This window comes from Uranotaenia lowii, chromosome 2, assembly GCF_029784155.1.
Source record: "Uranotaenia lowii strain MFRU-FL chromosome 2, ASM2978415v1, whole genome shotgun sequence".
Taxonomy (NCBI): Eukaryota; Metazoa; Arthropoda; class Insecta; order Diptera; family Culicidae; genus Uranotaenia; species Uranotaenia lowii.
Window position 1 is genome coordinate 374,091,398 of NC_073692.1, and position 17,815 is coordinate 374,109,212.

The 17,815-nt window shown below is 37.1% G+C and overlaps 1 protein-coding gene across 1 annotated transcript; it reads left to right on the forward strand.

Moving 5' to 3' along the window:
- The first annotated feature begins 11,253 nt into the window (after positions 1 to 11,253).
- LOC129745626 (ORM1-like protein) lies at positions 11,254 to 12,411 on the forward strand. Its single transcript, XM_055738822.1, has 3 exons — positions 11,254 to 11,567; positions 11,625 to 11,776; positions 11,869 to 12,411. Exons 1-3 carry the CDS (start codon positions 11,397 to 11,399, stop codon positions 12,002 to 12,004), a joined length of 459 nt encoding a protein of 152 aa, XP_055594797.1. The 5' UTR covers positions 11,254 to 11,396; the 3' UTR covers positions 12,005 to 12,411.
- The last annotated feature ends 5,404 nt before the right edge of the window (positions 12,412 to 17,815 follow it).

Here is a 17,815-nt window from a genome sequence, read left to right on the forward strand (position 1 = left end):
CCTTTTGAGATACCGTTATTTGTCATGGTCTTTTAATTTTTTTTTATTTATTCCTCTCATGTTATTTTTTTAAATCAATTTATTTGTTCATACGCTTGGCAAAGTTAATGAATAAAACTATTTATACTGTCTTAATACCTCATCTTATCCTCTTTTTAATACTCTCCAGCTTCATAGCAACTTTTTTTTTCAACTTCTCGTCGTTTTATTTTTTTATTATTTTGTCTTTCCAGGCTCAATTATCATCTTGTCATCTTATCTTATTCCTACAAGTTCTCTTTCCAGCCTCTTATTTTTCAGTTACCCACTTTTCTTTCACTTATTTTTAGTTCTTATATTGTCTTTTTTCTACCTTTTTTTTACTTCGAAATCCGGTGGTTTTATACCCAGATTCTTATTCTATAGAAATTTCCTTTTTTTTGTCGTTTTTTCACCCAGATTCATATTCATTTGAAATCCCGTTATTTTTCGTCGTCTCAATATCCAGCGTCTTTTAGTTGTGATCTGTTTTTTTTTTTTTTACTATTATTATTCCTATCATGTTTTTTTTTTTAACAATCTATTTGCTAATGCGCCTTGCAAAGTTAATGAATAGTACTTTTTATACAGTCACAATATCTCATCTTATCCCCTTTTCATTACTCTCATTTTTTTTTGTATTGTTTAAACTTCAAACTTCTCGTCGTTTTATCTTAGCCATTTCTAATCCTCTATTCCTGACATCTCATCTTTTCATTTATTCTTCCACTTTTCTCTCCAGCTTCTCATCTTATAATTTTTAATCATTTCGTGTTCTGACTTACAAATCCTGGCATCTTTTCGTCCTCTCAATACCCAGCTTTGATTTTTATTGGCTAATATTTTTCTTTTCTTTTTCTTCTGCTTCAAACCTTTTCTTTTTTCATTATTTTTTTTTATCATTTCGTCTTTCCAGTCTTAATTCACATGCTTTCATCTTATCAATTTTCTTTCCAGCCTTCCTTTTTTTCTACTTTGAAATCCGGTGGTTTTTCGTCGTTTCAATACCCAGTTTCTTGTTCTTTTGATATCCCCTATTTTTTCTTCGTTTCCATACCCAGCTTCTTACTGTCGTGGTCTTTTTTTTTATTTTTATTCCTATCATGTTATTTTTTTCTTAAATCAATTTATTTGCTCATGCGCTTGGCAAACTTAATAAATAGTACTATTTATACTGTCTCAATATCTTGCATCCTACCCTCTTTTCATTACTCTCCAGCTTCTTAGAAACGTTTATTTTTTTTTTTCGTACTGTTTCAATTTCTCGCCGTTTTATCTTTCCCCTAACATTTCTAATTTTCTATTCCTCTTGGCTTCCTATCATCTTTTCTTCCTCTTTTCTCTCCAGCATCTCATCTTAAAATTTTTATCTTTCCATGTTCTGATTTTCAAATCCTGTCATCTTTTCGTTATCTCAGTTGCCACCTTCGATCTTTATTGGCTTTTATATACTTTTATTTCTTCTGTTCCAACCTCTCATTTTTTTTTCATCGTTTCGTCGTTCTAGTCTCAATTCACATCTTTTGATCTTATCAATTTTCTTCCAGTTTTCTTTCCAGGCTCTCATTTTCCAGTTACAAAATTTTTCTTTCACTTATTTTTAATTCTCGTATTGTCCTCTTTAAATCCTCCCATTTTTAATTTTTTTAATCCGGTTTTTTTTTTGTCGTTTCTTCACCCAGATTCTTATTCATTTGAAATCCTGTTATTGTTCGTCGTCTCAATATCCAGCTTCTTACAGTTGTGGTCTATTTTTTTATTATTGCTATTCCTATCATATTATTTTTCTTAATCAATTTATTTTCTCATGCACCTGGCAAAGTTAATGAATAGTACTTTTTATACTGTCACATTATCTCATCTTTTCCCCTTTTCGTTACTCTCCAGTTTTTTAGAAAAGTTTTTTTTTTGTATTGTTTCAACTTCTCGTCGTTTTATCTTTCCCATCACATTTCTAATCCTCTACTTCTGATTTCTCATCTTTTCTTCCACTTTTCTCTCCAGCTTTTCATCTTATAATTTTTAATCATTTCTTGTTCTGACATACAAAGCCTGGCATCTTTTCGTCATCTCAATACCCAGCTTTGATTTTTATTGGCCAATGTTTTTTTTTTCTATCTCTTATTTCTTCTGCTTCAACCTTTTTTATTATTATTATTTTTTTTCTTCATCATTTCGTCTTTCCAGTCTTAATCACATCCTTTCATCTTATCAATTTTCTTCCAGTTTTCTTCCCAGCCTCTCATTTTCCAGTTACCAATTTTTTTTTCACTTATTTTTAGTCCTCATATTGTCTGTTTTAAACACTTCCTTTTTTTAAATTTTGATATCCGGTTATTTTTCGTCGCTTCAATAGCCAGATTCTCTCTCATTGATGTGGCCTTTTCATTAATTTTTTTTTTTACTAGGTATTATCTTTTTTTTTATCTTTTGCAATCCATTCTTTTTTTTTTTTTTGCTTAAATTTGCATGACCTTAATAAAGTGAATGAATTACACTATTTATACTGTCTCAATCTATCTTCTTATTATTTTCTTTTTGTCTCAACCCTCCCGTCTCTCAACTACCTTTTTATGTCGTTTCAGCCTCTCATCGTTTTATTCCTCCCATCACAATTCTCATGTTCTATTCTTCCACTACTCTCTCCAGCCTCTCATCTTATTATCCTTTTCTCGTCATCTCTCTAGCTTCTTAGCTGCGTTGTTTTCTTTTTAGGATTGTTTCAATTTCTCGTCGTATTATCTTTTCCATCACATTTCTAATCTTCTACTCTTTCACTTGTTGAAAGAAACACATTGTTTATTTTATCTTATCATCTTTTCTTCCATTTTTCTCTCCAGCCTCTCATTTTCTAATTGCTAAATTTTTCTTTCTCTAATTGACTGTATATATTGTTATATTCTTATATGCCTTTTAAGTCATTTCAATTTCACATAGTTCCATCTTTCTGATCTCATTTTCAACTCTTATTATTTTCTCATCCAATCATCTTTTCATCCATTTTACTCTTCAGCCTCTCATTTTTATCTTTCCATTTTCCCATTTTTGAATCTTGTCATCCGTTTGTTATTTCATCATCGAACTCCTTATTATCGTGGCTGACTGATAATTCTCGAAACGTTCTAAAATTCATCTTTTAAGCAACTCATTGGTTTATTTACTTATGCTTTTTTTTTCAAATGCATCAAGTCAACACTAAATTTAAACTGTTTTCAGCTACAAACCACTCAACTCGCAGTATTGAATTAGGAACTTAGTTCGAGAATTTAGTTTTGACTCTAGAATTAGATTCCAGACACAAACAACCAACGTAGATGTCTTGATCAAATTCGGACTTCAAGCTCACATCATAGGAGTTCAACTGCCTTTCAGAATTTCGACTCCAATTGAGCATCAAAATCAAAAACCAATATCATATAATAATTCCGGTTCAAATCTTCCAATGAGACCTCTGTTATAATGACCTATGTTATAATGCCACAACTCTAACATCAGACTTCTATCAAAGCTTTGTGCTAAAGACAGGTTTGCACCATGTGTAAAGTTGCACACTATCTATGTATCCAAGATTGAAAGACCGTCATCAGGCTCACAGCCGAAGTGCTTCACACGTATGCTACCGCTATTCGCAAGACTGTCCCATATGCATTTTCGTAATTTTTCAGTTTATCTCAAAAATCGTTCAAATACAGTTAATTCTTCAATTTAGACTAATCATTTACAGAATTTTATTCTCCACATATATGATAAAAATACCAAGTCATGTCTGTACCTCCGTTTAAGGTACTGCCCCACTCGGGGGTTTGTACTTCCACTCAAAATACGGCCCTGTACTTCCCTTCACGTTCGCCCCTCTCAGGGATTTGTACTTACAATCAAGTACCGCCCCTCTCAGGGGTTTGTACCTCCATTCAGTACTGCTACTCTCAAAGGTTTCTACTTTTCTTCAAGTTCTGCCCCTCTCAGGGGTGTGTACCTCCATCCAAGTACTGCCCTCAGTGGTTTGTACTTACAAACAAGTACTGTCTCTCGCAGGGGTCTGTACTTCCATACAAAAACTGCCCTTCTCAGGGGTTTGTACTTCTCTTCAAGTACTGCCCCTCTCAGGGGTCTGTACATCCATTCAAGAACTGCCCCTCTTAGGGGTTTGTTTTTCTTATCAAGTACCGCCCCTCTCAGGGGTGCGTACCTCCATCCAAGTACTGCCCCTCTCAGGGGACTGTACCAACATTCAAAAACTGCCCCTCTCAGGGGTTTGTACTTTACTTCATGTACTGCCCCTCTCAGGGGTTTGTACTTACAATCAAGTACTGCCCCTTTCAGGGGTTTGTACTTTACTTCAAGTACTGCCCCTCTCAGGGGTTTGTATTTACAAACAAGTACTGCCCCTCTCAGGGGTCTGTACCAACATTCAAAAACTGCCCCTCTCAGGGGTTTGTACTTCTCTTCAAGTACTGCCCCTCTCAGGGGTCTGTACCTCCATTCGAGAACTGCCCCTCTCAGGGGTTTGTATTTCTCATCAAGTACCGCCCCTCTCAGGGGTGCGTACCTCCATCCAAGTACTGCTTCTCTCAGGGGTCTGTACCAACATTAAAAAAACTGCCCCTCTCAGGGGTTTGTACTTTACTTCAAGTACTGCCCCTCTCAGGGGTTTGTACTTACAAACAAGTACTGCCCCTCTCAGGGGTCTGTACCTCCATTCAAGTACTGCCCCTCTCAGGGGTTTGTACTTACAAACAAGTACTGCCCCTCTCAGGGGTCTGTACCTCCATTCAAGTACTGCCCCTCTCAGGGGTTTGTACTTACCAACAAGTACTGCCCCTCTCAGGGGTTTGTACCTCCATTCAAGTACTGCCCCTCTCAGGGGTTTGTACTTACAAACAAGTACTGCCCCTCTCAGGGGTCTGTACCAACATTCACAAACTGCCCCTCTCAGGGGTTTGTACTTTACTTCAAGTACTGGCATTCAAAGGCATTTCCTTTTCTCAGTGTTTTATCTTTCTCATCTCATATCTCATCTTCCACTCTTCCTGCCTTCTTATCTTTTCTCTCCTGCCTCTTATTTTAAAATTTATATCTTTAAATTTTTTCATTTACAAACTCTGTCTATTCGTCGTCGTATTACCCAGCTTCTTTATTATCGTAATTCATATTTTTAGCAGCTCATCGATTTACTGAACTTTGAACGAAATCTTTTTTTTTTTAAATCCATCAATCCAACACTGAATTTGAACTGTTACCAGCTCCATGCCACTAACTTCCAGTATGAGACTTTTAATTTAGACCAAGAATTTAGCTTGGACTACAGAATTAGATCACAAACACAAGCAACCGACGTATATATCATGTTCAGGAGTTCGTTCTTCAAACATTAATACTTTTCCAGATCCCGCTTCCTTTTTACTTCCAACCCATCATACACCACTATTTAAAAAAGAAGTACATTAAAAAAAATCACAAATGAGGGAAAAAACAATTCATCACACAATTACCAAAAAGTTAACCAAGCCATCCTCTGTCCACAAAAAAAAAATCTTTACTCACCGGTTCGTCGAACCGACTGCGCCATTGTCGAGACCGATCCATTTATTTTCCGATCCACTCGTTTTTTCTCTTCATTTTATTTTACACTTCAGGACAGCGTCCTTTCTTTCAGGAATCAATTTTTTCGTTACGTTCAAAATTCCGTCCTTCCTCCAAGAAACTAGTCTGTAAACTGATCGCTTTCCTCCTTTTCGTTAATGTCTGACTTTTTCTTCTCTATTCCCCGTTTAACGATTCATTGTGTCAGTTGCAGGTTTGCTGCATGGGCTTTTTCAAACATTATTCTATAAGTGCTGCCATTTTTATAGATTCATTTAAAGTATGTTTCCTTTCAAATATTTACAATCCTACTATTTTTCATATTTTCAATTTGCTTCATTGTTCATTTCATTTTGATTATTTCCACTCATATTATTCTCTACACTGCTGATGACTACTTCATTATTTTATTAAAAGAAATTGAGAAAACAATAAAGTGAAGGTTTTCAATTTCAAATATCGTAAATTATTCTAATTAGAATTGACTTTCTGTTTCCATAAGAGCCTCTTATGAAAAGCTACAAACTCTCATTGGATTAGGTGTTCATCTTCAGAATTCATTCGCGTCATAAGAGAATCTTATGAATTTCAATGATTTCTCTTATGGCGCCACTTCATAAGAGAATCTTATGGCATACATAATAGTATTTTTCTGAGTGTATGGTCTCCGGAGTGCAATTCGACGGTCCAGCGGAAATTGAAGATCGGTGTTCAACATGTGCGATGGGTAAGCAAACTCGTCTTCCTTTCAACAAGCAAGGTTCACGTGCGCAAGAAATCCTGGAAGTGGTCCATTCCGATGTGTGCGGACCAATGGAAGTTAATTCGTTGGGCGGCAGAAGATATTTTCTTACGTTCACGGATGATAAGTCTCGTCGCATCGCAGTGTATTTCCTGAAAGAAAAATCAGCGAATGAAATTTTTGAAGCTTTTGAAAATTACCGATGTTCATCAGAGCGGCAGACTGGCCGAAAGTTAAAAATTCTGCGAACCGACAACGGGAAGGAGTTTCGCAACAAGAAGCTGGAAGACCATCTGAACAGCCTGGGGGTTCGCCATCAAACAACGGCGGATTACACTCCCGAACAAAACGGTTTAGCCGAACGTGTGAATCGTACTGTGGTAGAACGGGCCAAATGCATGTTATTTGAAGCGGATCTGCCTAAGTCATTCTGGGCAGAAGCAACAGCAACAGCGGTCTACCTGGTAAATCGATCGCCTACCAAAGGACACGAGGTGACACCTGAGGAAATGTGGAGCGGAAAGAAGCCGAACTTAGCTCACATCCGAGTGTTTGGTTCCCCAGCTATGGTCCATATCCCGAAGCAGAAAAGGAGGAAGTGGGATGCAAAGTCCCATGAGTGCATCTTTACTGGTTACGAATCCGAAACGAAGGCGTATCAACTGTGGGATCCGAGGAAGAAAACCTTGGTAACATCTCGAGACGTCGTATTTGTGAGTGAAAATCCGAAGCGTAGCAGCGTGGTGTCCGTACCTGTGCGAAAAGTAGTCCCTCTGGACTTCGAGCAAACAGTTCAGGATGATCAGCTGCAGTTTCCAGCGGTGGTCGAACAATCTGGGTCTGACAAAGTGGTGCCGGTTCCTGAAGGTGAATGCGTGGTGGACGTTAGTGCTGATGAAGGTTCTTCAAACTATGACAGCGCAGACGAATCAAGCGACAATAGTAACGATGCAGCACGTGACGTGACAACTAACGCGCTCCCCCCGCAACTATCTTCAAATCCGCCCGTGTCACAGGCGTTGAGGCGCAGCGGACGGGAGCGCTATCTCACAGGCAAGTTGAAAAATTTTCTTTTTCCAAGCACTGGTTTGCCTTCCAACCGTTTTTCAGATGACCCCCCTCCATCCAACTCCAATCGAGGTCCTGAACCAGGAAATGAGAATCCTCACCAGGGACTGGCCGCAAAAAGCATCCAAGGTGGTGATCCTCGCACTCGTTCCGAAGCCCTGAAATCACCCGACGCTAGGCATTGGCAGGAAGCAATGGATGAAGAGTATCGATCGCTCATCGAGAACGGCACGTGGGATTTGGTCGAACTTCCTGCGAACCGTAAAGCTGTTGGATGTAAATGGCTTTTCAAGAAGAAGCTCGATGGAAATGGTGAGGTCGTGCGCCACAAAGCCAGGTTGGTGGCACAAGGATTCTCCCAAAAGTTTGGCGTGGATTTCGACGAAGTCTTCGCACCTGTCGCCAAACAGGTAACGTTCCGTGCCTTGTTGGTGGTGGCAAGCAGTCGTAGCATGGTCGTCAAACACGTTGACGTCAAGACTGCGTATCTTCATGGACAACTGGACGAGATTGTCTATATGAAACAACCGGAAGGGTATGCTGTTGGAAATAGTGTATGTCGTCTCAACAAAAGCCTGTACGGCCTCAAGCAGTCCGCTCGAGTGTGGAACCATACCCTCGATTCGTTCCTGCGAAAAATGTCGTTCAGCATTTCCAAAGCAGACCCGTGCCTCTATATTCGTCGAACGGGAACTGTCATCGCCTATCTGTTGGTTTACGTGGACGATATGGTGGTGATAACCGAGACTGAGGAGGAGTTCCAAGAAATATTTCAAGGTCTTCAGACGAACTTCAGGATTAACAACCTTGGAGACATCAAACATTTCCTTGGCATGGAAATTGTTCGTGGTCCGGATGGATTCAAGCTTAGCCAACAGCAGTACATCCGGAAGTTAACCCAACAATTTGGTCTCGGGGAGGCCAAACCCAGCAAGATTCCTCTTGATCCGGGCTACCTACAGCAGAAGGAGGAGAAGGAACGGCTGCCAAACAACCAGCAGTATCTCAGCCTTATCGGAGGTCTGCTTTACGTAGCTGTTCATACCAGGCCGGACGTGGCTGTCAGCACATCCATCCTAGCTCAAAAATCCAGCTGCCCAACCCAACTGGATTGGAATGAGGCAAAGCGTGTGCTGCGATACCTGAATGCAACATCCGACTTCAAGCTGAAACTGGGTTCCACAGAAGGCGAGTTGGCGATGTACGTAGATGCGGACTGGGCCGGTGATGCTCGGGACCGAAAATCTAACTCTGGCCATGCAGTATTTTTCGGAGGAGGCATCATATCCTGGGGATCCAGAAAGCAAGCGTGTGTGTCCCTCAGCTCAACTGAAGCCGAATTCGTTGCACTCGCTGAAGGGTGCCAAGAATTGCTTTGGGTGCGCCGGCTGATTAGCGAAATCAGTGGAGACGAGTCCATTCCCGCCAAGGTGTTTGAGGATAACCAGAGCTGCATCAAGATGGTTGACAGTGACCGGATCGAGCGACGAAGTAAGCATATTGACACACGGTACTTCTTCGTTCGCGACTTGAAGCAGAAGGGTGTTATTCAACTTCAATATTGCCCGACGGAGGATATGGTTGCAGATGTACTAACGAAGCCGCTTCAGCGAGTACGCCTTGAGAAGTTACGTGCTAAGATGGGTGTACTTACTGGATAATTTGAGGAGGAGTGTTGATCACAGCAAGCGTTTAGAAGTAGCAAATAATCATAGTAACACATGTTTAAATTTTTGAATAAAATCTCTCTCTTGTTCCAACTGTTAACGAAGCTAGTTCGTTTTTTACGGCTCTCCATATTCCAAAATAAACAAGCAACAGCAACAACACAGCTGAAATTTGGGCGGGCTCGGCCTACCGGCTGCCGAACACCGTTGCCACAAAAAAAATCTGTATCATAAATGAGTCTGATCTTCGTCCATACGTGTCCCAGAATTAAATACACTGATGGTACAGATTTCCGTGGCATCGCTGCTTGGCAGCCGATAGGCCGAGCCCGACCGAATTTCGTTTGTGTTGTTGATGTTGCTTGTTTATGAGTTGTTTTCTTCCTTGCTAGCAGCCGGTGTGCCTTCGTGCCGGACTGGATGAACGATGATCGTTTTTATTTTCTTTTGATGAGAAGGAAAATAAAACGAAGAAGATTGCTTGGCGAATTTCTAAAGCCAGAGTTCACATTGAGCAGCACATTGAGCAGAGTGGATCAGCTCATTGTGTTTTTCATCATTGTAAGGAACCTCTCAGAAAATTCGACTATCGGCGCGCAGTAAGAGAGCGAGCAGTACACTCAGGCAAATTTTTATTATAATTCTCATAAGATGCATCTTATGAACCGCTTTTTAGAGTGTAAAATAATGTTTCATAAGAGTCTTATGAAATTCTTAAAATTTTCATACGATGTTCTTATGAAAAATTGAAGAAACGGCATTGTGAAAAAATAATGAACACATTCATTCATAGCCTCAGTTTTTTTTTCATCATCTAACAGTATGAAGCAATCGCCAGTTCATAGTTATTAATTATAGTTTTCCTTCAATGTTAAATTTTATTGTTATCTCCGGAATGGTAAGTTCGATTTGATGTTTTTGGAGTGAACGTTTACTAAAATACATTATTTGTTTACTTTTCAGCAAGCTGATCGGCAAAAAACGAAAGGTCGAAGATAAAGATGCGGCTAAAAAAAAAACTTTGATGGAGCCGTCTGCTGATGCGTTGCTGATGATGACCATAAATGATTGAATTTTAAACAAATTTGGCAAACAATAAAGTGAATGTTTTCAGCATGAAATATCTAGAATTTTTCTTATTAGAAAGTGATTTACTGTTTCCATAAGAATCTCTTATGCAAAGCAACAACCTCTCATTGAAGTAGGCGTTCATCTTCAGAATTCATTCGCGTCATAAGACAATCTTATGAATTTCATTAATTTTTCTTATGGCGCCACTTCATAAGAGAATCTTATGGCATACATAATAGTATTTTTCTGAGTGTAGATATTCTATCGCCGTGCGCGCAGTTCTAGAAAGCTTGAGCTCACAATGTGCTTTTAGAGCACATTGCGCTGTTTTGAGGAGTATAACACCCCTGCCTACGGCCTGACGACCTACGGCCTGACGACCTACGGCCTGACGACCTACGGTCTGATGATATAAGATCTAAAAGTCTATAACTAGACGATCTACAGCATGACGATGTACGGCCTGACGATCTATGGTCGTACGACCTATGTTTTGACAAACTCTGACCTCACAATCTACGGCTTTAAATCTTTAGAGTCTCAATGCCTTCATCTTTACTTTCACTGAGTTCCCTTTACAGGTCTGATTATGGAATTCGTTTTAGTGACCTTCAACTGAGAGTTAAACATTTTTATTCACAATTTCATTTTTGATCCATACAAAATAAAACAGGAAAAGGACTTTGTTTCGTTTTGAAATTTGTAAATATTTTTTTCAATTCAAACAGTGCTTAAATGAAGAAATATGAAATTTACTCAACTCAACCTTTTTTTTAATTTATTTAATAAATTTGTTTTTATTTCGGATACGACACAATTGAACCCACTCTGTTCCCTCTAAGAAAACAGCGAGAGCAAAATTCTCTTATCGTGTACGGTTTCAAAAAGTCATCAGTTCAAAATAAGTTCATGTGTTGTTGATTTTTTTTTTGCTAAGAGGATCATGAATGGGAATTATATTAATAATGTTTTATCGCTAGTATAGAAATAAAGCCATTTTTAGCTTATAACTCACATAATTAAAAAAAAAATGATTTTTTCGATATGTTAACTTAATCCCCGACGAAAAATGAGTCTTTATGTTGGAGCATAACACGAGCATAAACGTCATTCGTGGTGTTTTGTAAACAAGCAGCTGCATTTGTTTTGGTGCGAATTTTTGTGATAAAATTCGATTTCGCAATTTGCGCATAGAATCCTGCTTTTGTCAACCCGTGAGGAAAGAATTCAACCGGTAGAAACCGAAAATGATTGCCGGTGGTCATGGTGATCCCAATCCGAACAGCTCCTGGATGGATTCGCGCGGCCTTTGGCTAGCCTACGTGCTCGGAATCATCATCTACCACATTGTACTGCTGGCGGTCCCGTTCATCGATATCCCTTACGCGTGGACCATCACCAATATAACGCACAATTTGGTGAGTGTGCAAATTATTTTTTTTTTTTGAAAATTTCAATCATTCGAAATCTTTTAGGCACACCTGTATTTCCTCCATTCCATCAAGGGCACTCCTTGGATGAGCACCGACACTGGAGATGCAAGGAAGTTCACCCACTGGGAACAGATCAATTACGGGGAACAGTTTACCGCGACCAGGAAATTTCTAACAGCTGCACCGACCATTTTGTAAGTACCTACTATTTTTTTAATATTCGTGTTAATTTATACACCCAGAAAATTTGTTCGGCGCAGTACTATTTCTATAACAAACGTTCTAGATTTTTGCTCACCTGTATGTACACCAGGAATGACGTTGATCACTTTATTGCAAATTTCATCTCACTACTGGTGGTTCTTATTCCGAAACTCCCGCAATTCCATGGGGTGCGGCTGTTCGGAATCAACAAATACTGAACAAGATGAATGTTTCATTCGTATGAACGTCAGGGTAAATGATGTGATGTAAAAAATAACTTTGAAACTCCTTGAGAAACTCAGGGATGGATGAGTCGATCCCAAATAACTAACTAAAACATAAAATATCCGAATGGAAAAAAGCGAGTGCGTGAAGATTATGCCGACTGTTTTATTTATAAGATACATGAAGGGTTATCGTCCATTCTTGAACAGGAAAATCACAAAGCCAGCTAAAAGCACGATTGATGTGATTAGAAGAGTTCGCGCTCATCGTTTTATTCTATATAAATATACTGAGTTTGAGGTTTGAAAGTTTTTACAGAAAGTAACTGCAGGAAAAAGACTTGAAAAAACAGTAACAGGATAACATTATTGCTGTAGTGTGAATAAAATATTTAACTTAATCTCGGTTGAAGTTTTAAATTTTTGGTCATGGATGACTTTTTATTTATGATTGTTTAACCTTTATGAACTTAGTTTTCAACACAATTCATTGCCAGATTGACCTACAAATCTTGTATCATTTGTGAAATGTCCAATCAATAGTGAAATTCGATTTTAACAATCGAAACTCAAAATCAGGAAAAGATTTATGAATTAGGTTTAAACACAGAATTCCGTAATCACTTATCATTAACTACTAGCTGAAAACATCATTCAGATTTTAAATTCGGATTTCAACGAATTTTCCACCAAATAACGCAACCTTGACCACGGAATAAAAAAACCAGTAGGTAGGTACTTAAGGCGTTACGTTTCGCTCCTGTGTGTTGAGCATCGAAATTTACCAGTCATTCTCCACACAATTTTCTTTGTTTTGTATGTTTTTATGTTTGAGTGGCTGGGTGATTGAGTTCCATGAGTAGCTTGGCAACACAAAACGCACTTTTCACAGACAATGTTTATGTGCGAGTGGTTTCGGAGAGTTTTTCCAGTTCGCTCTTGCACTCACGTGGTGAAGGATGGTGCGTGAGATACCGCCAACCCCTACCCGATTCCACCCCATCGGAATGTAAGCAAAAACGGCAGATAGGTACTAATCTTAATTATGGAGACGTTGAATAATCATCAATTGTAGTAGGTATTCGAATTCAGTAACGAATACTTAGTTGAATTAGTTGGATCTACATATGTAACTAAGAACTCACATTCGTATCTCATCAATGATAAGTCCATATGCTTCCCACACTCTAGATAACATAATACAAACATACTTAAGGAGTGGGTCAGGATTAAAATATGTAAAAGCAGCAACAGTAAAATACCTGTAGTAACTCCTACTGTATGATGGCACTAAGACGTCGTCGTCATGATGATGACGAGGGGTCAATGACCTTCTTTCACGGACTCGTCGTCGTCGTCGGCGTCTCGGCTTAGTACGCATAATCGATGATGATGACTTATCAGTACCAGAGAAAAAAAAATGGGTGGCAGCCAGATGTTCGTCTCGTTGTTCTGATAAATACGTAATTAATACAAAATGAAAAGTCATTTGAGTTTGAACATAAACTATGACGTGTTATAAAAATGTTCGTTGACAAATTTTTAGCTTCTTTTTAACAACTTTCCATTCCATTTCACATTCTTTTCGCCTATGATCCTAAAATGTTCACAAAATAACCTAACATTCGCCGACAAGGCCATGAAAAATATACAATACAATATACACACACATCGTTTTTGACAAAAATGACAAAAATGACAAAAATGACAAAAATGACAAAAATGACAAAAATGACAAAAATGACAAAAATGACAAAAATGACAAAAATGACAAAAATGACAAAAATGACAAAAATGACAAAAATGACAAAAATGACAAAAATGACAAAAATGACAAAAATGACAAAAATGACAAAAATGACAAAAATGACAAAAATGACAAAAATGACAAAAATGACAAAAATGACAAAAATGACAAAAATGACAAAAATGACAAAAATGACAAAAATGACAAAAATGACAAAAATGACAAAAATGACAAAAATGACAAAAATGACAAAAATGACAAAAATGACAAAAATGACAAAAATGACAAAAATGACAAAAATGACAAAAATGACAAAAATGACAAAAATGACAAAAATGACAAAAATGACAAAAATGACAAAAATGACAAAAATGACAAAAATGACAAAAATGACAAAAATGACAAAAATGACAAAAATGACAAAAACGACAAAAATGACAATAATGACAATAATGACAAAAATGACAAAAATGACAAAAATGACAAAAATGACAAAAATGACAAAAATGACAAAAATGACAAAAATGACAAAAATGACAAAAATGACAAAAATGACAAAAATGACAAAAATGACAAAAATGACAAAAATGACAAAAATGACAAAAATGACAAAAATGACAAAAATGACAAAAATGACAAAAATGACAAAAATGACAAAAATGACAAAAATGACAAAAATGACAAAAATGACAAAAATGACAAAAATGACAAAAATGACAAAAATGACAAAAATGACAAAAATGATAAAAATGACAAAAATGACAAAAATGACAAAAATGACAAAAATGGCAGAAATGACGAAAATGACGAAAATGACAAAAATGACATAAATGACAAAAATGACAAAAAAGATAAAAAACTGACAAAAATGACAAAAAAGACAAAAATGGCAGAAATGACAAAAACGACGAAAGTGACAAAAATGACAAAAATGACATAAATGACAAAAATGACAAAATTGACAAAAATGACAAAAATGACAGAAAGTTCCACTGGTCTTGCCACGATAATTTTTTTTTTTGTTATACAAGGTCATAGTTTCCCTAATCAATAATTAAAGATGAAAATCCCCTGTTTATGTCTTTATTTCAAAAGCAGTTTTTAGCAAACTGATTGCCCAAATTTTTTTTCATAAATTTTAAATTTTTGAATATTTTAGAATTCTCTATAATTGCTGCTCCAATTTGTGATACACAGCAAGAAAAATTTGTGTAATTTAAGATTGGAAACGATGAACGAAAACGGAACATCGTTTTTTGTCTAAAATTACATCATCGTTACATTGAGACGTGTAAATTTAGATAAAAAACGATGCACGAAGAGGGAACAGCTTATTGTCGTGTAAAAATACAAAGCGATGTAAAATTTTAGATTTTTATTCAGGATATTTGCAGTTTTCATGAAATATTAAGTTATGAGTGTTATCAAAAGAAAAATACATTGTTTTCAGTTATGAAATATTTATTTAGGCAAGTTGAACCTTTCTGGTCTTAGCCATCTTAGGAGAACCAGAAATAATAAAAAAAATTAATTAAAAAAAAACAATAAGGAAAAAGTGTACACCCTGATATTATTATTTATTTATTTATTGTTATCTTAACCGGTCAGCGTCACTTGGGGACCACAAAGAGAATTCCGTTCCGGACAGCCATTGTCCGGATTCACACGTAAATGTCACTGTGTTTTTCTTATAAATGCCTCGGATTGTCCAGGCAAATTCCACTTCAGGCAATCATATTCCGGACCCTGGCCACTACCAGATCTGCCGTGCCTAAAATCGAGCAAGTACTGATTAATTTTAATAACATCATTCGTTTTTTTATTCTCTTTAGAAACCTACCACTTTCAGAAAATTATAGAGATGTTGGAGCTGGGTCTTGAAATGAAGATACTCGGTTCCATTCGGAAATCGACTCGACTGGCAAATGGCATAGACAAACAATATCATTCAGTTTTAAACCCAACAGATATAATTTTACACTGTTTGAGATATAAATTTCATTGAACGTTTGATTTTAACATCATGGAATGTAAATTTATTTCTATTCGCTTTAAAAAAAAGATTAAAATTACATCAAAAGGAGTTGAAAACTACGCCTTATTTTATTAACACTTGTGAAAAAATAGATCAACCGTGTTTTAGATTCCGTATACTTTAAGGCTGATGTCATGCTGAAGCAACTAGCAACGCGACCTACAACGCAACGTTCACACGACTAACCAGCTCTCATTTGATCTCCATGGAAATCGCGCAGACCTGTCATACCGGTCGCTTTGTATAGCGCGACCAATCTGATGCTAATGTGTTTTGTAGCGCGACTAGTAGGAAATCCAATAGGAATATTGTTTTTTCTCGATTTGAAGCAGTGATTCCGGGTTTTAAGCACAATAGTACGAAGATCTGTCCGAACTTGTGATAATAAACTAAAAAATATCTTAATCGGCGAGAAAATTTTCATGAATTCTTAGTTCCGGCAAAAAAAACAAGGAAATTTGTCTGTTCAAATTTTGGCATTCTTGCAATCCGGGTCGTGATTTGATGAGTTTTTGATGGCTCCCGAAAGAAAGGAGACGATTCAAAGCATTATCAGATGTAGAGAAGTGATGATTTGTAGGGAATTTCAAAGTCACAGGTCGCGCCAGCATGACATACCAATGCGTTGCAACGTTGCGTTGCGTTGCTAGTTGCTTCAGCATGACATCAGCCTAAGAAATGTTTTGCTGTGTATAAAATAAAGAGTGTAATCGAAAAAAATGCAACACTTGTTCGTGAATAACTTTTGAATGCATAGATAGAAATTGATGAAATTTTCAGTGAAGCTACCTAGTTATGTAATGTGTAACTGAGCAAAATTTTGTGACAATATGTCAAGTGGTTTTTGAGATAGCGTACAATATTAAAGTTTATTGACATAATTTTTTGAGCAGGATCGAAAAAAATTCGGAAACGTCTCAGTGGGAGACCCAAAAACAGCTGAAAATCAACTATTCGACAAAAGTTCATATAGTAAATCGTTGAAAAAGCCCTATAGGGCCCAATAATGAACTAAAATTTGAATGGAAGTGAAGATTATTAATTCCATGAAGTAAGAGAAATAGAGATGTTTTTTCAAGCTCAATCTGAAAATATGAATAGAGAAAGAGATTAAAAAGTTAAACTTTTCTAGACTTATAAATTGGCCTGACTTCATTTCTTCATAGTAGAAAAGCTGTCCACCTGTAAAATAAACAAAACACGGTGGTCAAACCGTGCGCAAAATATTTGAAATGCTACTGGGGAGATATTTTGAAAGATTTCGTTATGTACAGCAAAACGAACTCTTAAGCGGTCATCTGGCAGGTTTACAATCAGGAACTATTCGTTGACAAGTCTCGCCTGTATTTCCCGGAGAAAAAATTGAAAAATTTAATGAGTACTTGAGGGGGCTAACGATCTGTGGAAACTACAAATTATTCAGTCTTTTATAACGATTGATACGATGAATGCCTAAAAATACAAAGAAGACTTCGACCAAATTCAATATTTTGAGTTATTTTGAAGGACAAGCTTCGTAATTAAAAATAGCCTTGATTTGAAAAAGAAAATTATTCATAGTATGAATTATAGATGACGCACGTGTTGCCCAAAATTTAAAGTCTAAAAATGTCTTCGTTAGATGCTATCTCAGAAACCACTTGACGGAATATCACACAAATATGCATTGTATCAGACGCTATCGGCTTCCACGAAATTCTGGCGATAAAACACTAGCGCCAAATGAGGGTTGACGGGTTGAGATCCAAGCTCGAGTTTGAACTTTTTTCACGCACACACATGCACCAGCGCAAATTGTATTGTTGTAAACAATATAAACATAAACATTGTGTGAGTGAAGTTACGCTTGATTTTCTAAGTATTAGTGTGATGATGTGCTTCCACCCAAAGCTTGAATGCAAAGCTTCAATGCTTGTGTAGAAAGCTGCAAAGCTTGGTGTCGTGACTTTACGAATCTCAATTCAGAGATTCACTTAAACACGTCTGTCGCTCGCAAGAATAGATCAATGACTGACCTTGTTTT